We start from the raw sequence: 21882 nt of genomic DNA, 5'->3' as shown, positions 1-21882 counted from the left end.
TCACACAGAGCAGGGCCGATCAGAGAGTTGGGGAGCTCCCCCCTATCAGGCACAGAGCAGGGTCGATCAGGGGGTTGGGGCACCTTCCCCTGTCACGAACAGAGCAGGGCGGATAGGGAGGTTGTGGCCCCGCCCCCTGTCACACACAGAGCCGCAGGGCGATCAGGGGGTTGGGGAGCTCCCCCCTATCAGGCACAGAGCAGGGTCGATCAGGGGGTTGGGGCACCTTCCCCTGTCACGAACAGAGCAGGGCGGATAGGGAGGTTGTGGCCCCGCCCCCTGTCACACACAGAGCCACAGGGCGATCAGGGGGTTTGGTCGCTGCCTCCTGTCATGCTGATCCCGGTGCCGGGAGGCCTCACGGCTTCGCTGATCCCAGTGCTGGGAGGCATATTACCCTTTTACTATATAGGATAGAGGCCTGGTGCACGGGTGGGGGCCAGCCGGTTTGCCCTGAAGGGTGTCCTGGATCAGGGTGGGGGTCCCCACTGGGGTGCCTGGCCAGCCTGGATGAGAGGATGATGGCTGTTTGCAGCTGGTCACACCCCCTTCAGGGTGGGGGTCCCCACTGGGGTGCCTGGCCAGTCTGGGTGAGGGGCTGAGGGCCTTTTTCAGGCTGGCGGGTGACTGAAGCTCCCAACCTGTCCTTTTTTTCTTTCTTTTTTTATTCTGGGCCAGCTTTAGCTCTGAGGCTTGGCTCCAGCTCTGAGGCCTCGGCTGCTGAAAGCAGGTATCTGGTTTGTTTGGGTTCTATAATTGTAACACTGTTGCGGTCCTGCTCACTCCAGCTCTGAGATCCTAGCTGGCTGAAAGCAGGGATCTGCGTTTGCTCTATAATTGAAACAATTTGCGGTCCTGCTGGCTGAAGCCCGGCTGGCTGAAAGCAGGTTTCTGGGGTTTTGTTTAGCTTCTATATCTGTAACAATGTTTCTTAAACTGCAAGCTCAGAGGCCGGCAAGGCAGGCGGGGAATGTTGGCTTCCTCTGTCACTGAAGCAAGCAAGCCTCCTGTTCACTTCAAGCTGCCTGGCTGCCGGCTGCCATCTTGGTTGGCAGTTAATTTGCATATCGTCCTGATTAGCCCATGGGAAGGGTAGCGGAGGTACGGCTAATTACCATGTTTCTCTATTATTAGATAGGATATGTCCCCTTTATCATTATAAAATGCCATCTTTGTCTCATTACCTTTTTTAGCTTGAAATCTATTTTGTCTGATATAAGTATGGCTATACCCACTTTTCTCTGGATGCCATTTGCTTTGGAGCAAGCATGTCAAACTCGCGGCTGGCAGGCATGCATGCCTTGTTGCTTTGGAGTATCATTTTCCTTCCTTTTTCTTTGAGTCTATGTTTGTCCTTGCAGCTGAGATGTGTCTCCTGAAGGCAGCATACAGTTGGATTTCGTTTTGTAATACAACCTGCTACTCTGTGTGTGTGGTTTTTTTGTTGTTGTTTTTTTGTTAATCTTCACTGGAGGATATTTTTCCATTGCTTTCAGAGAGAACGGAAAGGAGGGAGGGAGGGGGAGAGAAACATCAATGTGAGAGAGATACATCAATTTGTGGCTTCCCACATGCGCCCTGACTGGGGTCAGGAATCAAACCTGCAACCCAGGTATGTGCCCTTGATTGGGAATTGAACCTGCAACCTTTCAGTGCCTGGGATGACACTCTAACCACTGAGCAACAGCAGCCAGGACAAGATGGACCTTTAAAAAAATGACAAAAAAAACAACGTAACAGCAAAAATGAAACAGAGAAGACAATGGAATATGCTGAGAGAAAAAAACCTGTCAATGTAGAATTCTATACCCAACAAAAATCATCTTATAAGACTGGGGTCAAAATCCAGTGTTTTCAGATAAACAAAACTAAAAAAGCTTACTACCAACATCCTCTTACTAAATAAACTTCTAAATAATGTATTTTAGGAAGAAGGAAACTAATCTGAGAAATAAACTATTCTAAGATGCAAGAAAGAATATGTTAAAAGATTAACTGAGGCATATTTTTGAGGGCTTTTTTTTTTTGAGCCAAAATCAATTCAAGAATTGGGAGGAGAACCAAGATGGCGGCATAGGTAAACACCGGAGTTTGCTGCCTCGAACAACCACTTCAAAAATACAACTAAAAGACGGAATGGACATCATCCAGAACCACAGGAAGGCTGGCTGAGTGGAAATCCTACAACTAGAAGGAAAGAGAAAAGCATACCGAGACTCAGAGGAGGCGCAGTGCGGAAGTAAAATACTAAGGTGCGGAGGTTGCATTCGAAGCGAGCTGGCCGCTGAGGGCGCGGTTGTCGTTTTCAATTGGGAGGGAGTCTCAGGCTCTGAGCTCCAGTTCTGGGCGAGTCTCTAGGGACCCAGACTCATACGGGAGAAGCGGGACTGTCTGGCATCGGTTGGAAATTGAGGGCAGCTTTCTCTCCGAGGGGCTTGCAGCGATTACCGGGACATTGAGAAGCAAACCTCTGAGGGCAGGACTCAGAGGAGCCATAACTGCTAGCCCCACCCTGTTGATCCCATGGGACTCGCCCTGCCCAAGCCCTGCAGGGAGGCTTTTGCTGAATAGCCGCAGGCAAAGGCTAGATTAGCACCTCCCTAGAGATCCAGGAGCCAGGAAGCCCAGAGGTCAGAGTGGGACCATCCAGTTTGCAGCTCCGTGGAAACATAAAAGACATGCTCAGGGGGCAGACTCAGTGAGCACCAAAGCCCTATTGAAGCAAGTCTTGCCCCAAAGGGGTGTCTCCAGCACAGGAGTTCTCCCACTGCAGACACAGCTGATTCTCACAGCCAATTGGCCTGGAGTTCAATTCCTCCTAGTGATAACTACAACAATCAAGGCGTAACTATAACAAGACTGTGCACAAAGCCCACAAGGGGGTGCACCAAGAGTGTCTACCTCAGGTAATTGGAACACTTAGCACAGAAAGGCACTCTATCGACACAGCGAAGCATAAAAAAATGCCGAGACAAAGAAACAGGACAGAAATGAAGGAAAGCAAAATGCTGGATATAGAGTTCAAAACCACACTTTTAAGGTCTTTAAAGAACTGTCTAGAAGCCGCCGATAAATTGAGTAAGACCCTCGAAAAGCCTGGTGAGACCGCCGATAAATGTAGTGAGATCCTCGAAAAGACTGGTAAGACCGCCGATAAATGTAGTGAGATCCTCAAGAAATCTAGTGAGACCCTCGATGGTGTGATAAAGGACCAACTAGAAATTAAGCATACACTGACTGAAATAAAGAATATTATACAGACTCCCAACAGCAGACCAGAGGAGCGCAAGAATCAAGTCAAAGATTTGAAATGCGAAGAAGCAAAAAACACCCAACCGGAAAAGCAAAATGAAAAAAGAATCCGAAAATACGAAGATAGTGTAAGGAGTCTCTGGGACAGCTTCAAGCATACCAACATCCGAATTATAGGGGTGCCAGAAGAAGAGAGAGAGCAAGATATTGAAAATCTATTTGAAGAAATAATGACAGAAAACTTCCCTTACCTGGTGAAAGAAATAGACTTCCAAGTCCAGGAAGCACATAGAACCCCAAACAAAAGGAATCCAAAGAGGACCACACCAAGACACATCATAATTAAAATGCCAAGAGCAAAAGACAAAGAGAGTATCCTAAAAGCAGCAAGAGAAAGAAAGTCAGTTACATACAAGGGAGTACCCATACGACTGTCAGCTGATTTCTCAACAGAAACTTTGCAGGCCAGAAGGGAGTGGCAAGAAATATTCAAAGTGATGAATGACAAGAACCTACAACCAAGATTACTTTATACAGCAAAGCTATCATTCAGAAGTGAAGGTCAGATAAAGAGCTTCACAGATAAGAAAAAGCTAAAGGAGTTCATCACCACCAAACCAGTATTATATGAAATGCTGAAAGGTATCCTTTAAGAAGAGGAGGAAGAAGAAAAAGGTAAAGATACAAACTATGAACAACAAATACACATCTATCAACAAGTGAATCTAAAAATCAAGTGAATAAATAATCTGATGAACAGTATGAACTGGTGATTGCAATAGAATCAGCGACATAGAAAGGGAATGGACTGACTATTCTTGGGGGGGGGAGGGGTGTGGGGGATGCGGGAAGAGATTGGACAATAATCGTGCACCTATGGATGAGGACAGTGGGTGGGGAGTGAGGGCAGAGGGTGGGGTGGGAACTGGGTGGAGGGGAGTTAGTTATGGTGGGAAAAAATAGGAACCAATGTAATAATCTGAACAATAAAGATTTAATTTAAAAAAAAAAGAAATATGAATTGGTAGTTACAAAATAGTTATGGGGATGTAAAGTACCGCATAGAGATCCTACCAATAAAAGAATAATATGCAAATTGAAAAAAAAATCAATTCAAATTGGGCAGTATCCAATCTAGCAGACAGAAAGGAGCTCCAATGAGCTGTATAAAATAAAGGATTTTATAGGCAGAAGGGAGCAGGAACAAGGAAGTTAAATGAGGTGAAAAAGCAGCTGGTTATTGCAAGGAGGCCTATTAGGTAGATTACATAACTAGTGCTAATCAGGTGATTCCTACATGACTGATTTAAGACTCCATTTCTGTAAGAGCTGAAATTGTACATTGTTTGGTGACATGGGGCTTAGCATAAGCAATTCTATTTTGGGCTAGTTATCTTGATTTTAACAATTAGCAAGCAAAGAAATTGGCCAACTGTAGGTAGATAAAAATAAACAACTATATAAAAATAGTATTATTTAATTTGGGATGGATAAAAATAATGACATAAAATGACATAGTTATATCTAATGATACTAAATAACATCATATAAACCAAAGGGGAAATAATTAGATTAAAGCATTAGAGCTTGCATTTGGGGAGAAGAAATGTAGGTATGCTGATCAAATATATTTTTTAATGTTAAATATCCAGGGTGAAATTTCAAGGACAACTCTCAAAGAATATATAAGTTTTAAACAATTAAAGGGCAAAAAATGGAATGGAGAGAAAGTAAAAAATAAAGTTCCATTCTACTAATGGAATTCTAAGCCTCCTGTTTGGCAAGAAACTTGGTATTGTCTCAACTTTTTACAAAGTGACTATTCAGACTGATAAGAACTTCTGTGACTACAGGAACCATGTTAGATAAGACTTCATTTTGCTTGGCATTAAGAAGCATCTGGCTGATGGGAAGCAGATAACTGCATTCTGCATGGCATCAAATACATGGATCCTACTAAAACTTGAAGAAAATCACATCTGAGCATCATTATTCTTCTTCTGCAGGCATCAGTTTATATTCCAGTCTGTCAAAAGCAACACAGCCATTATGAAAGGGCGGACTTAAGTGTGAGGGACCACAAGTTCACCTTCACAAAGCCTGCGATATTCCCCAATGTGTTTAATACACTGGCAATATTTTGTCTATTGCAAGTTTAAAGGATAAAGGTATAACTGATATAGTACCTTATATCCACAGAGAACAAAATGCACCTCTAATCTTATCATTATGATCTTCCAAAAAGGGGATTTTAATGTTCTTGGCAATAAATACAAAAAAAGGAAGTAAAACATTTAATCTAAAATTTATAATATCTCCCAAGAAAATGGAATAAAACAAAAATATCAGAGATGTAAAAGAAGAAAAAGGGAAGGACAATTAGAGGAGTAAGTTGATTTAGGAGATCCAATATTCAAACAACAGAAAATTTTCAAGGAGGGATTAAAGCAAATGAGAAGCTTGGATGTAATGTATAGCATGGTGACTACAGTCAACGATACTGTATGGTATCCTAGAGAGTAGATAAGGGAGTAGATCTTAAATGTTATCACTATACCAACAACATGGTAATTATGTGAGGCGAAGGATGTTTTAACCTTATTGTGGTAATCATTTTGCAATATATACATGTGTTAAGTCATCACATTGTACACCTTAAACTTACACATGTCAACTGCTGGGGAAATTTTAAACAAGAAAACAAAGTAAGAAGCAACATTAAATTCAGAGCCCTAACCGGTTTGGTTCAGTGGATTGAGCGTCGGCCTGCGGACTAAGAAGTCCCAGGTTCGATTCCGGTCAAAGGCATGTACCTTGGTTGTGGGCACATCCCCAGTGGGAGGTGTGCGGGAGGCAGCTGATCGATGTTTCTCTCTCATCAATGTTTCTGGCTCCCCGTCCCTCTCCCTTCCTCTCTGTGGAAAATCAATAAAATATATTTTTTTAAAAAGCCCCTTCTGTTTAAAAAAAAATTCAGATAAGACTAAAATACAAAAGCAAAAGTAAGCAACTAAATAAACAAAACAGAACCTGAGGGTTTTATTGGAAAATTCTACCAACATCCAAAAACACACACGCGATATGGGTGGGTCAGCCCTACCTTTTCTCCTGCAGCGCCTCATCCAGGACATCCTGCTTGTCCTGCAGCATCCGATGGAGGTGCCGCATCTCCTGCTGGTACTGAGCGGTCTTGCTAGCAAAGTCCTCCTGCTGCTCTGTCAGACAGTGACTAATGTCATCCAGCTTCAGTGCAGCCAGCTTCTTGTACCCCTGGTGGAGGAGGAGGACTCTGTGAGTGAGGGAGGCTGCTTGCTGCCCAGGCCGAGGCCTCAAGGATGCATTCCCGACCCACCTCCTTGTGCTGTCAGAGACCAATGAGTTGAGTAAGCCCTGGATAGGTCTGATCTGGAAGGGCAAGTCTGGATCATAAAAGTCATATAAAGTAATAAAAAAATTTCAAGTATAATAAAACCAAATTTCTAATTTATATCATGCTATAAATTATTTTTATATGTTATAAATAAAATTAAAACAGAAGGATCTGGCATACTTTGAGATGACTGAGATAAACGACATTAATTTATTTTCCTTCTTACATTTTTGTTGCATAGTATTTAAGGTTATGAGTTTCCTTCTGAGCATTTCTAAAACTTTTGTCACATATAGTCTGACCAATAGTATAGTTTACATAGATGAAATTCTCTTTGGAAGTTATGACATCTGGAAGCCAGTCAAAGATGGCAGCGTAGGAGGACTCTAAGGACACATTAAATTTACACCTATATATATAGCAGTTCCTCTGGGTTATATCTAAGAGACAACTGGAACAGCTTCTGCACAAAACAAAAAGGAAGACTGTATAGAGAAGGTTGGGAACTGCGAGTGTCCTCTGGGCGCTGAGGGAATTGTCCGGAATGGAGGGACTGGTGAGCATCATTGTTTACAATTCTGCACTTGGATGGGGCGGGCGCTTTATCCCAGTTCTCTGGTCGAGCTGCAGGGCTGCTGTAGCGCATCCCCAGCCACCCCTCCCAGAACTAGATCCAACAGGAGAAGGACAGCACCACAGCCCATGTAAATAGGCCCCTTCACCTGGAGAGAGATCCGGTGGGTGTGGCAGGGTGTGGTAGCATGCACCTGCTGGGTTGCACGCGGCGCACCCCCTGCCCAGAGTGTGGAACCAGCAAAATGCTGTGCTGTTCGCAAGGCTGTCCTATTCAGAGAAAGTGCAGAAATAGTGGGGAGCACCTGCATGTAACCAGAGAAAGTGTGGGGACACTGGGATACTGCAATACATGCACTCAGAGTAGCCCTGCCCAGATCAGGTTCAGGGAACAGACGATTAAAGTAACAGGGCACATTGCACACATACTGGGCAGTGCAACCCATACAGGATAGCCCCGCCCAGAGCAAAAGGGCAAGGAAACACACACTAGGTTGCCCTACCCAGAACCCACTCCTTTTGGCATGTGCCTTGCCCAACTATAATTGCCTTACTAAAAACATCTGGCACACAGATTGAGAAAAAGCTATTTCATTGAACTCATAGGAATAAACACAGAAAGTCAAACAAAATGGGGAGCAAAAGAATATGTCCCAAATGAAGGAGCAATTAAAAAATCCAGAGAAAAACTCTAATGAAATGGAGATAACTCATTTGCCTGATAAAGAATACAAAGAAATGGTTGTAAGGATGCTCAATAAGCTCGAGAGTAGAATAGAGAATCTCAGAGAGCATTTCTAACAAAGGGTTAGAAAATGCAATAAAGAACCAATCAGAAATAAAGAATACAATAGCTGAAATGAAGAACACATTAGAAGGAACAGAAATCAGATTAGTTAATACAGAAGAATGGATTAGCAAACTGGAAGACAGAACAGGGGAAATCACTCAATTAGACCAACAAAATGAAAAAAGAATTTTATTTATTATTATTTTTAAAAAATATATATTTTTCTTGATTTCAGAGAGGGAGGGAGGGAGAGGAAGAGAGAGAAACATCTATGATGAGAAAGAATTATTGATTGGTTGTCTCCTGCAGGCCCCACACTGGGGATCGAGCCCACAACCCAGGCATATGCTCTGACTAGGGATTGAACCATGACCTCCTGGTTCACAGGTTGATGCTCAACCACTGAACCATGCGACCGGGCTGAAAAAAGAATTTTTAAAAAATGAGGTTAAGAGACTTTTGGGACATTAAATACCCTAACATCCACATTACAGGGATTCCAGTGGAAGAAGAGTGAGAGAAAGGGGCAGAAAGTATATTTGAATAAGTAATGACTGAAAATGTCCCTAATCTGGGAAAGGAAACACATTCAGGTCCAGGAAGCACAGAGTTCCAAACAGATGAACCCAAAGAGGCCTAAACCAAGACATACTGCAATTCAAATAGCAAAGGTTAAGGATAAAGAGACAAGGCCTCAAGAAGGAAACAAGTCAGAAACTTTAAGGGAAATCCCTTAAGTTATCAGCTGATTTCTCAGAAGCAAGTTTACAGGTCAGAGGGAGTGGCAGGAAATATTTAGAGTGCTAAAAGAAAAGAACCAATGACCTAGAATACTGTATCTGGCAAGGTTATCATTCAGAATTGAAGGAGAGATAAAGAGTTTCCCAGCAAAAACTAAAGGAGTTCACCACCACTAAACCAGCTTTACAAGAAATGTCAAAGGGTCTTCATTTGCAGGAAAGAAAAGGTATAACCAGGAATAAGGAAATACAGGAAAGAAAAATTCTCACTGGTAAAGACAAGTATACAATAAACACAGTGAATCAATCACTTAAAAAGCTAATATGAAGGTTAAAAGACAATATAGCAAAATTAACTATAACTACAAAAGTCAAGGGATACAAAAATCAAGAAAATAAAAACATGATGTCAAAACACAGAGTGGAGGGGGAGTAAAACTGTAGTGCATTTTGAATGCATTTGAACTTAAACACCTATCAGCTTAAAATACTGTCTCACACACACACACACACACACATTAGAGGCCAGGTGCATGAAATTCGTGCACGGAGTTTACTGGTGGGGGGAGGGACTGGGGAAGGCTGGCTGGCCGTGGGAGCGCACTGACCATCAGGGGGCAGCTCCTACGCTGAGCATCTGCCCCCTGGTGGTCAGTGCACATCATAGCAACTGGTCGACTGGTCGACCTTTTGTTCTGGTCATTCGGTCTTAAAGTCGCTTAGGCTTTTATATATATCGATACTAGAGGCTTGGTGCATGAAATCCGTGCAAGGGGGGGGGTCCCTCAGCCTGGCCTGCACCCTCTCCAATCTGGGACCCCTTGGGGGGTGGGGCCTAAACCGGCAGTCGGACATCCGTCTTGAAATCTGGGACTGCTGGCTCCTAACCGCTCACCTGCCTGCCTGCCTGATCACCCCTAACCACTCTGCCTGCCTGCCTGATCACCCCTAACCACTCTGCATGCCTGCCTGATCACCCCTAACTGCCTCTGCTTGCCAGCCTGATCGCCCCCATATGCCCCCCTGCTGGCCTGGCCACCCCCTAACTGCCCCCCTGATGGCCTCGTCACCCCCTAACTGCTCCCCTGCCAGCCTGCCTGATTGCCCCTAACCACTCTATCTGCCTGCCTGATCGCCCCTAATTGTCTCTGCTTGTAGACCTGGCCACCCCCTAATTGGTCCCCTGCTGGCCTGGCCGCCCCCTATCTGCCCCGCTTCTGGCCTGGTCACCCCTTAACTGCTCCCCTGCTGGCCTGATTGCCCCTAACCGCCTCTGCCTCGGCCCCCGCCACTGTGGCTTTGTCTGGAAGGAAGTCGGACGTCTGGAAGATGTCCGGTCAACCCGGTCTAATTAGTATATTACCCTTTTATTAGTATGTGTATATACACACACACACACACACACACACACACACACACACACACACCTCATGGTAACCACAAACCAAAAACCTACAAAAAATGCATAAAAAACAGAGAAAGGTATTTAATCAAAACACAAAAGAAAATCAAATCAGCAGAAAAGAGATCAAAAGAAGAAGAAACAGAGAAAAACAACAACAAAAACCAAAACAATGAACAAATGGCAATCAGCACATACCTATTAATAATTATTTTAGATGTAAATGGACTAAAGTGTTCCTATCAAAAGATATAGGGTGGTAGAATGGATAAAAAAGCAAGACCCACCTATATGCTGCCTACAGGAGACTCATTTTATTTTTATTTATTTAATTATTATTATTTTTTTAATTTTATTTTCTTGTTTAAAGTATTACAAATAGTAGTACACATGCAGGAGACTCACTTTAGTTTGGTCCTGAGGTTTTGTTGGTTGGGAGTTTTGTATTACTGCTTAAATTTCGTTGCTAGTAATTGGTCTTTTTTTTTTTTAATTTAGTCTTGGAAGGTTGTATGTTTCTTGAAATTTATCTGTTTCTTCTATTATCCAGTTTGTTGGCATATAATTATACATAGTATTCTTTAATTATCCTTTGTACTTCTGTGGTGTCGGTTGTAATCGCTCCTCTTTCATTTCTGATTTTACTTACTTGGGTTCACTCTCTTTTTTAAAAAAAATGTTTTTATTGATTTCAGAGAGGAAGGGAAAGGGGGAGAGAGACACATCAATAATGAGAGAGAATCATTGATCGGCTGCCTCCTGCATGTCCCACGCTGGGGATCAAGCCTGCAACCCAGGCATGTGCCCTGACTAGGAATCGAATCATGACCTCCTGGTTCATAGGTCAATGCTCAACCATTGAGCCATGCCGGCTGGGCTCTCATTTTTCTTGATGCTATATGCTTGCCAATCTTGTTTATCCTTTCAAAGAACCAACTCTTAGTTTCATTGATCTTTTCTATTGTTTTTTAAGTCTCTATTTTGTTTATTCTACTCTGATCTTTATTTTCTTCCTTTTACTTACTTTGGGTTTTGTTTGTTCTTTTTCTAGTTCCTTTAGGTGTAAAGTTAGATTGTTTTTTTGGAATTTTTCCTGCTTCCTGTGGTATGCTTGTTTAGTTATGAACTTTCCCCTTAGAATTGCTTTTGCTGAATCCCATACTTTTTTTGTTTAAATCTTCACCCAAGGATATTTTTTTCCATTGATTTTTAGGGAGAAGAAAGACAGAGAGAAACATTGATATGAGAGACACACATTGATTGGTTGCCTCCTGCACAAGCCCCAACCAGGCCCTGGGTCCAGGAAGGTGCCTTCAACCAAGGTACATGCCTTTAACTGTAATCAAATCTGGGACTCTTTGGTCCATAGGCCGACGCTCTATCCACTGAGCCAGACTGGCTAGGGCTGAGGATATTTTTATCCACTGATTTTTAGAGAGTGGAAGTGAGGGAGGGATGGGGAAAGATGAGAGAGAGAAACTTTGATGTGAGAGAGACATCGATTGGTTGCTTCCCTTACTTGCCCCGACTTGGGTCAGAGATCAAACCTGATAACTAGGTACATGCCCTTGACCTGGAATCAAACCTGCAACCCTTTGGTGCACAGGTTGACACTCTATCCACTGACCTATACCAGCCAGGGCTCGTAAGTAACATTTTAGCTCATAACCTTTTCTTCACTCTTCCCCCACTTAAATATGCTTAAGTGCCTCCTACTTGATTTTTCAGCTTTAAATGATATCCTTCGACTCAAGTTATTGCATATGAAGCAGTTGGCTAGTTTATTCTACTTTCTACCTTCCTTCCCCCTTCACTTATCAGTTTTTCTTTGGTTGTATTGTTTCTACATTGGCAGAGAACATTTACATTCTATTCTATCAGTCTTGTCCCTGCCTTTTTTTTTTTTTTAAAAAAATATATCTTTGCTAGAGGCCCGATGCACAAAATTCGTGCAAGAGTAGGCCTTCCTTCCCCTGGCTGCTAGCACTGGCTTCCCTCTGGCACCCAGGACCTGGGCTTCTCTCTGGCTGCCCGCAGGCACCTGGGAGCTGGGCTTCCCTCGCAGCCCCGGCTTCGTCCAGAAAGTCGTCTGGAAGGATGTCTGGTCTAATTAGCATATAACGCCTTTATTATTATAGATTGATTTCAGAGAGGAAGGGAGAGGGAGAGAGAGATAAGAAACATCAATGATGAGAATCATTGATTGGCTGCCTCCTGCACTCTCCCTACTGGGGATTGACCCTGCAACCCAGGCATGTGCCCTCGATCAGAATCGAACCCGGGACCTTCAGTCCACAGGCCAACGCTCTATCCACTGGGCCAAACCAGCTAAGGCCCTGTTTTAATTCTTAGTTCACAGTTTAATATATTCTTACTATTAATACTTTTCCAAAGTCTGCCCAATTATTTCCTGGTTGGCTAAACTCGGTTTGATTGATCCTTAGGACAAAGTTTTTGCATGGTCAAAACATCTTAAGAGCAGCTTGGTTGGATGGAAATATCCTTGTCTCATACTCTCTTTCCTTGAATATGTGTGGATGGTAGCCCACAGGTCTCTGGCATTCAGTGTTGTTACTGAAAAGTGTGATGCCAACGTGGTTTCTTCTTTGTTATGCCGTGGTCTTTTGCATGAGTGTTCAAGGTATTCTTTGTTTATCTTAAAATTATAGGTGTTGATGTCAATTTTCTGGGTCCATGTGTTTGTTTTAGGCATATAATGTGCACTTTCAATATGTAGATTCAAGTCTTCTTTTATCTCAGAAAGTTTTTATGAATCATGGTTAGACCAGAATAAGTTCCATTGTTTAGTTTCTTCTTTGGGGACTCTACCAATAGGATACTGGATCTCTTATCACTTTCTACTGAATTCTTTTTGACATTCTTACTTCTGCCTTCTTGTCTTTGCCTTTTTCATCTCTATCCTTTATGTCCCTTATTGTGCTTTTCTGAACACATTCTCCTTGCAATTTAGTTCACATTTCTGAAATGATTTTTCTTCTACTTCTTTCCCATGTTGTCTGGCTGTCTCTTCTTAGGGCACTGTTTCTGCTTTGTGGTATTTCTCCCTAGTTTTGACTGCTTTATTAAGTTTTAGCTACCTCCTGCCTATCTACTTACCTACCTGCCTATCAATCCACTTTGGAGTATAGGTTTCAATTTTTATCTCCTTTGTGGCAACACTTGGTGATGCATTTCATCACGTACAGGAGAGTTATACTTCTACTTTTCTTCCATTTTCTGAAGGTGTTTTTGTATGGAGGGCACTGGATTCCTCTGAGGTATGATGAGGTTCCTAAGAGGGTGGGGGCATGGGTTGGTTGGGCCAGGGACGCCCTCCACCTCTCTTGAAGCCTCTTCCCTGGCTCTCGGAATCCAGCCAGGTCGTGAATGGCTTCCACCTGCAGCTCTGAGTTTCCTAGATCTCCTCCTAGCCCTGACTTCCAAGGGGATGCCCTCACTTTTACAAGTCAGATTTTGCTGGAGTTTTGTGAGATCACCTCTGGATTTTCTCAAGCCTTTTCCAGGTCTCTTCACTTCCCCAGAGATTCTGCCCTGCCTAACCGAATCTGACTCACAGGTTTCCTCTCTTGGTGGCTGGGTGGTCCCTTTTACTATTCCTATTCAGATGACCAATGATAAGATGGATTCCCAAGACAAGGCCACCCACTCTGAAGATCAGACTTTCTCTTTTAGAAATAAAAGCCAACCAGAAAAAACAAAAACCGATAATTGCTTATTACTACTCATAATACTTCTAGGCAGAGTCTTACCACTAACAGTATGGTGTATTTCTTCTAGCCTTTCTAATGCAGAGTTGAGATATTGTTTTGTATACTGCTTTTGATATTGTTGAATTTTTTTGTTGTTTCTTAATCCTCACCCAAGGATATATTTTTCCACTGATTTTTAGAGAGGTGGAAGGGATTGGGGGAGGGGGAAAGAGAGAGAAAGAGAAATACTGATGTGAAAGAGACATTGATTGGTTGCCTCTTGCATGTGCCCCTACCAGGGCCGAGGATCGAACCTGTAACCCAGGTACATGCCCTTGACCAGGAATCAAACTCACAACCCTTTGGTGTACGGGCCAACGCTCTAACCACTGAGCGAGCTATGCTGGCCAGGGCTTGATATTGTTGAATTTTTTAAATTGTAAAATATATTATTTAATTAATTTCCCAAACAGTTATTGAATTTATTGAATACTATGAATCCAATGCTATTTGGATTCTAGGTGCTTGGGATATATCAGTGAACAAAAATAGAAAAAGATACCTGTCCTTGTGGAGTTGATAGTCTGGTCAGGGGAGACAGACAATAACCAATAAACATAATAAATAAATTATATAGTCTGTTAGAATGTTGTCTTTGGAAGAAACAATAAAGCAACGTAATGAGAATCAGGAGTGTGAAAGTATAGATGACCACCAATTAAAAATAGTCGAGGTATGCCTCATTGGTAAGGTGACACGTGGATATTTGGGGGAAACATAAAACATATATGAACAATTTTATTAATAGTAACAAAGAAAATACCACATAACTATCATCCAATGTAATACATAGAATATTTAAAAATATATTTTTTATTGATTTCTAATTTTACAATTAATGCACCAAACAGGTTACTTTTGCCTGTTTTAAACTTTATATAAATGCAATCATATTTATAGGTACTCATTTGTGCTGGGCTTCTTTCACTCAATATTTATGAAATGTAGGAAAAATAAAATCTATTCATTGTATTAGGACACAGATTTGGTTCTGAGAAATTTTAAGTTAAATATTGTTTAACTTTTTAAAAGTAAATAATTCAGGACTAAACCTTACATTCCCTAAAATAAAACAGACAAATGCACAACATACTATGTTCACTCAATACTATGAGTATTTACATACAGCCAGCCAATGTTTCGATTTGCTTTTCTTGGTTTGTTAATTTTCCAACATATCAAACGAATGTCATTACTTTATTTATCCATTTATCAGACCTTTTTAATCATTGTCCTATATTACATGCACTTGAGCCCAGAGGTCCTGGGTCTTATTCCCCATCTACCCAGGCCCCTGGCCTGCTGGTCCTCTCCCTGCCCCTGGCCAGGAGAAATCGGTGTGCCTGATGAGGCTGTGGAAGCATGCTGAGCGACCAGCAGTCAGAATGCAGACGATGGGGAAGAGAATGGTCAAGTATGGGAGGTGGCCAAGAGGAGGAGAGTCAGTACAATGAGAACGGCTTTCTTGGGCAGAGAAACTGGAGGGTGCAAGAGAGGAGTAGGTCAATGCTACCCCCCAATTGAACCAACAACTGAACTAGGTTTGATCATAAAGAACATTAACTTAAGGATATAGCCTGAAGATTTTTCTGTATCTTTTATTTTTTAAATATATTTTTATTGATTTCAGAGGGGAAGGAAGAAGGAGAGTGAGATAGAAATATCAATGATGAGAGGGACTCATTGATCAGCTGCCTCCTGCATGCCATGCCTCCTACTGGGATTGAGCCTGCAGCCCTGATGTGTCATGACTGGGAATTGAACTGTGATCTTCTGGTTCATATGTTGATGCTCAACCACTGAGCCACACCGAACGGGCTCTGTAGCCTTTAAAAAAAAACAAACAAACCACATCTGCATTGTATCTTACTGTGCAGATGAGCTTCAGTTTATTCAATGAGTGGAAAGATGCTACCTCTGGAGAGGTGCCCTTTCAGCCAGCAAAACCACGTGCTGCTGTGGAACCTGTACCCAGGAAGCCTCTGTTCCCATCGGAAAAAGTAACCTTTACGGCTGAATGATCACTTACCTTGACTTTTTCCTCTAACCTTCCCATGCGAATATTGCCTTTAATAATTTTGTCGAGAACTCCATGTTTCTCATTTTCTAAACATTTGGCCTAAGGAGAAAGGTGAAAAGAAAAATAATGGGCTCTCAGTTTTACAGAAAAATTAAAAGAATAAAAAATTCTGCAAAAAATATTACTACTCCCAAATGATCTTCATTCTGACAGTTGTTTTGGCCCAACCCCGCCTGCCCCCACCTGGATTCCCACTCCCTGTGTGAGGGCTGTGGGCAGAACTTGGCCAAGAGCTGAGGAGGGGCAAGAGTGGAACACTATGCGGGTTGTCCTGGGCACGAACAGGAGATCTGTGCCCCCAAGGACCAGGGAATGGGAGAGGTTGCAAGGGTTCTAACACATTTCTATATCCTTATGGAATATACCATTCCTTCAGTCATATCCAAGGAGTAAGTGCCAAGATGTAAATAAACTTTAACTTGATTTATTTGAATAATTACAAAATTAAGGAGAATATGAATGCACAATGCTTTTCTCTAAACAAATGGGACAGGCAGTATTTCCAAGAAGGAATATAATTTAAGGCTGAATGATTCATATTAATATCTACATGGGACCTGAACTACTATGCACTATAAATTATTTCAAATCATTTAAAAATTATAAAACTGAGCATTCCTTCTAGAGTAGACTAGTAGCGGCAATGTGATTATTAGAAAGGAAAAATAAAACGAAGAGTTATTTAACTTGCCACAAGTCACACAGAAAACCCACCCCAACGGCAGGATTAGAAATTAAGATGCCGATATCAATACAAAGGGCTCTCATAAGGCCCAAGAGACCAGGAAGAGGGAAGGTGGGAGTGTATGGGTCACAGCCCCAGGGCAGTGCAAAGGCAGCCAGTACCACCCCTGAACCCCTGCTAGAGGGGGCTGGCCTTGGGGCTCCCCAGGGGAAGGACCCTGCAGGGTCAAGGGGACAGCAGTGTCTGCGTGTACAGAGATCCCTCATGGTGGGTGGGCCAGGGCATATGAGAGCAGCTTCCCCCATGTCTGAGGGGTCTGAAGGCTCTAACTCAGGCCTGGATTTCAGGCCATAATAACCAAGGTCAGGGCAGGAGGAGAAAACACATTTCATTATGTCATGATTTATAACTTTAAGTATTGGAATACACAGTATGTGGCCTCCATTTATATTTCTATCCTAAGCTCATAAATATGAGGGGTGGACCTAAGGGTCAGGGAGGATCTTAACTTCATCATGGAAGCCTGGAATGCTCTCTGGCCCATGTGGGCTGGAGGAACCTGCGTGTCCTACCCGAGCCTCCTGCATGCCCCCTACCGGGGATCGAGCCCACAACCAGGGCACATGCCCTAACCAGGAATCGATGCTTAACCACTGAGCTATACTGGCCAGGCTGGCTTTGTCTTTATAGTGGCAATGACATGGGACAGCCAGGTCCCCATGAATGCCTGCTAGATAAATGGGCTTGTTTGGCAGTTTTTTTCAATAAGCCCTCTGTTTGCCTCTTGATATACCAGTGGGTAAGCCCAGGAGGCAGAGCAGAAGGGGAAACAGGAAAGCAACTGATTAATGTTTCTCTCTCACATCAGTGCTTCTCTCTCTCTCCTTCTCCCTTCCTCTCTAAAATGAAATTTAAAAAAATTTTTAAAAGATCAACATTTTCCCCCAAGATTTGGATACTATTTATATTTCTCCTTATATAAACAATAGCTAAAACCTCTGTGCATTTTCCTATGGAGGAACTTAATATCTTTCTAGCAAATGGGAGTAAGTCTGTGACACATCCTGACAGACTCTCCACACTTCATTCACCAGAGAAGGGCCGAGTTACTTCCAACTTTGCCAATTTCTGACTCTCTCAGAAAGTCCTCAAGTCTCTTTTGTAATGACATCCATTAAACTGTTACTTCTGACCCTACACTACCAACACTGCTTAAATAAGCAATGTGTTCAATGTAGAAAAATCATAAAATGCAGATAAGTAAAATGATTTTAAAAATTTTCTTTTAATTCTACCACGATTTTGAAATATCTCTTCTATTTCCACCACTTGAATATCTAACTCACTGTAACATTTGGCGGTAATTCCTATGACTTTTCTCAATAAATAGCTTGGCATAGCATCTATTTTATTTCACTGTACATCCTATTGTAGACATCTTTTAAAATCATTGCGGAGATACCAAGGATCATGTCCATGGCATCACTCCTGCTGGCTGCGTAGAGCTTCATCTAGGACAGGGGTCCTCAAACTTTTTAAACAGGGGGCCAGTTCACTGTCCCTCAGACCATTGGAGGGCCAGACTATAGTTTAAAAAAAAACTATGAACAAATTCCTATGCACACTGCACATATCTTATTTTAAAGTAAAAAGACAAAACGGGAACAAATACAATATTTGTATTTGCATGTGGCCCATGGGCCGTAGTTTGAGGACCCCTGATCTAGGACCACCAATAATTTCCTCCCTTCCCTTCCTGAGGACTGGTGTTGTTAGAAACAAGGGGATGAATATCACTGCCCTTTAAACTGTGTCCTTAGGATGAACTCTATTTAACCTGTCTATGATTCTTATGTTTCTTCAAACAAGGAATATATTAAGTCAGTTTTACAGAGAATATAAAGGTGCATCTGTGTGCGTAATACACCCGATAACTACTGTTCCCATTTAGTTAAATGGACTAACTCCATTAGTTTACCTTTTAAAATATAATTTGCCATTATTTAAAAGTTTGGGTTATTTGACTTTTAAAAAGGTTTTTCCCCCATGATTGAAAGATAAAATTTTGGAGAATTTGAAATTTTGCTGTTGAAATTTAAAAAGATGAAACTGTTTATAGATAATTTTGTAAAACAAAAAATATACTCCTGAAATTATGTTTGCATATAAACTTACAGTGTATGGAAGTAACTGAGGAGACTTACCAAATACATAAGATTGTCACGTTCCTGAGTGATATTCTCCGCCAGGCCAACAAGATTTGCCAGGTACTTATGAGCAGACATTTCATTCTCCATGGCTTTTTCAACCTGCTTTTTGAGGACGTCAATTTTTTTTTGAGATCTCCTAAAGAGTTCCCCCAAATGGTGGAATAAAAAACTAATTAACCTGGATGGCTAGAGCATAATGAATATCTGTATTATGAAAACAGCAAGTTATTCTTCAGTGATCAAAATCTGTAAGTTTTAAGGTGAGAAATGGTAACTGAATTTAATTTTAAACTCAAAATAATTATTGACTCAAAGTGAAGCCAATAGAAATCACAAAATGCTTTGACACAATTAATAAGATAACAATATTTTATTCTATTAATTTTTAGGTTCATATTCTAAAAGGTATTTTTGAAAAGGAATTCAGTATCCCAAAGTAGACTTTTAGGAAAAGGTTAGAAAAGAACTAGAAGTTTCATAGTCTTAGGATCATCTTATAATTCTCAACAATAAGTGAACTACCAGAGGCCCAGTGTACGAAATTCATGCACTTGGTGGGGGAGGCCCCAGCCCGGCCTGTGCCCTCTCGCAGTCTGGGAGCCCTTGGGGGATGTCCGATTGACGGGGAGCCAGTTCACGGGGAGCAGGCCTAAGCCGTCAGTTGGACATCTTTAGCACGGCCATGGAGGTGGGAGAGGCTCCCGCCACCACCACTGTGCTCACCAGCCGTGAGCCTGGCTTCTGGCTGAGTGGCACTCCCCTCTGGGAGCACACTGACCACCACAGGGCAGCTCCTGCATTGAGTGTCTGACCCCTGGTGGTCAGTGCACGTCATAGAGACCAGTCGCTCCACTGTTGGGTCGATTTGCATATTAGCCTTTTATTATATAGGATAGACTAGAAAAATGCTGGTCAACAGAAAAGCTTTTACTGTACTTATATTCTTTTCTATCTTATAGCTAATATTAGAAAAAGAAAAAGAGAGACTATTTTTTAATTGTCTTTTTTTAATGACTAAAAAGCTTAAGAAAAAAATATATAAATACCTATTTATTTTCTGTGCCCTTTCGAGTTCAGCTTCCAGCGTTTTGTTTTTAGCTGTCAAGTTGTTCTTCTCTAACAGCAAACTCTTCTTCTGCACTTGCAGGACCGTCAACTTTTCCATCAACTCTTCCATTTCAGCACTTTCTTTCTCATCTTCCTTCTGCAACCGGCTGATGGACAAAAACATCACAGGCTTGTATCCAGTACACAGAGGCTACAATGAAGCAGCCACTTGCCAGGCAAGTGATAATCAGCCCAAACCTCCAGCCCCTGGTGGGTCATTTGGAGGGCCTCTGCACAGCATCTCCCCACCCATCCTTCGAGGACCTGGGATGGAGCTCCTAGAGGACAGGAGAGAGAGTGTGGCTGGGAAAAGAATTCTTTTATTAAAACAATTTTTTAATAGATTTTTATTGATTTTAGAGGGGAAGGGAAAGGGAGAGATAGAAACATCAATGATGAGAGGCATCATTGACCGGTTGTCTCCTGCATGCCCCCTACTGGGGATTGAGCCCGCAACCCAGGCATGTGCCCTTGACTAGAATTTAACCCAGAACCCTTCAGTCTGCAGGCTCTATCCACTGAGCCAAACTATGGTTAAAAACTTTTTTTTAACTTAGAGAAAAAGGGAGGAACAGAGGAACAGAGGGAGGGAAAACAGGAGGGAGGGAGGGAGGGAGGGAGAGAGAGAAACTTCAATTGGTTACCTCCTGTATGTGCCCCAAGAGGGGATTGAACCCGTGACCTAGGTATGTGTCCTGACCAGGAATCAAACCTGAAACCTTTTAGTATACAGGATGATGCTCCAACCAACTGAGTCACACTGGCCAGAGCCAAGTGTGACCCCTCTCTTTTTTTTTTCTTTAATGTTTTTATTGATTTCAGAGAGAGGTAGATGGAGAGAGGGAGAGAAATATCAATGAGGAGAGAGAATCATTGATTGGCTGCCTACTGGATGCCCCCAACTGGGGATCTAGCCCACAACTTGGACATGTGCTCTGACTGGGAATCGAACCATGATCTTCTGGTTCATGGGCTGACGCTCAACCACTGAGCAACACCAGACAGGCTGTGATCAATTTTTACTGTTTTGTACCCTAATCTCATCACTTAAAAATATACTGTGGTGAGAGAAACCAAGATGGCAACATAGGTAAACACCTGAAATTGCTGCCTCGCACAACCACTTCAAAAATACAACCAAAAGACAAAACGGACATCATCCAGAACCACAGGAAGGCTAGCTGAGTGGAAATTCTACAACTAGAAGAGAAAAGCACACTGAGACTCAGAGGAGGTGCTGAAGTAAAGTGCAGAGGTACAGAGGCGCACGTGGAAAGGGCTGGCAACTGAGGACACGGTTGTCTTTTTCAATAGGGAGGGAGACACAAGCTCCTGACGGCCCTGACTCCAGTTCCGGGCGAGTCTCTGGGGACCTAGACTCATACGGGGAGAAACTGGACTGTCTGGCAGTGGGCAGAACTCAAGGGCGGCTTTCTCTCAGAGGTGCTTGCAGCGATTACAGTGGGACACTGAGACCAGGGGGCTCTTAGGGCAGGACTGAGGATCAACCATAGCTGTTTGCTCCACCCTGTTGATTCCCTGAGACCCTGCCCCACCCAAGCTGTGCGTAGAGGCTTTTGCATATGAATGATCTGGCCCTTTGCAATCTAAAATTACCTAACAAACTGCAGCTGGGTCAGAGAGACCCAGAACTTCCAGAAGAAGGCCCAAGGCACCACAGCAGCTTGCATTGCTTCACAGCTGGGCCTCATCTGGGCACCTCCAAATCCCAAACTAAGAAGAGGAATCTGCAGATCTCTCCGTAGATCCTGCTGGGTAGCCTCAGGCAGAGGTTAAATTAGCACCTCCTTAGAGATCCAAGTGCCAGTGTTCCCAGTGGTCAGAGTGGGACCTGACCATCCAGATTACAACTCCTCAGATCCATAAGGGACACACTCAGGGG

At 42.7% G+C, this 21882-nt stretch overlaps 1 protein-coding gene across 3 annotated transcripts in view; it reads right to left on the bottom strand.

The window, feature by feature from the left end:
* CEP89 (centrosomal protein 89) overlaps positions 1-21882 on the bottom strand; it is an 83550-nt gene that overhangs the window by 5611 nt on the left and 56057 nt on the right. For all 3 annotated transcript variants that reach the window (XM_014461980.2, XM_014461981.2, XM_023759886.1), the window contains exons 15-18: positions 19919-20086; positions 18867-19008; positions 15927-16016; positions 6353-6522 (exon numbers count right to left, since the gene is read on the bottom strand). In XM_014461980.2, coding sequence (XP_014317466.1) covers positions 6353-6522; positions 15927-16016; positions 18867-19008; positions 19919-20086 — 570 coding nt within the window. The remainder of the gene's footprint in view (positions 1-6352; positions 6523-15926; positions 16017-18866; positions 19009-19918; positions 20087-21882) is intronic.

This window comes from Myotis lucifugus, unplaced genomic scaffold (genome assembly GCF_000147115.1).
Source record: "Myotis lucifugus unplaced genomic scaffold, Myoluc2.0 scaffold_164, whole genome shotgun sequence".
Lineage (NCBI taxonomy): Eukaryota > Metazoa > Chordata > Mammalia > Chiroptera > Vespertilionidae > Myotis > Myotis lucifugus.
The sequence above is the reverse complement of the archived record's forward strand: the minus strand, read 5'-3'. Positions and strand labels throughout refer to the sequence as shown.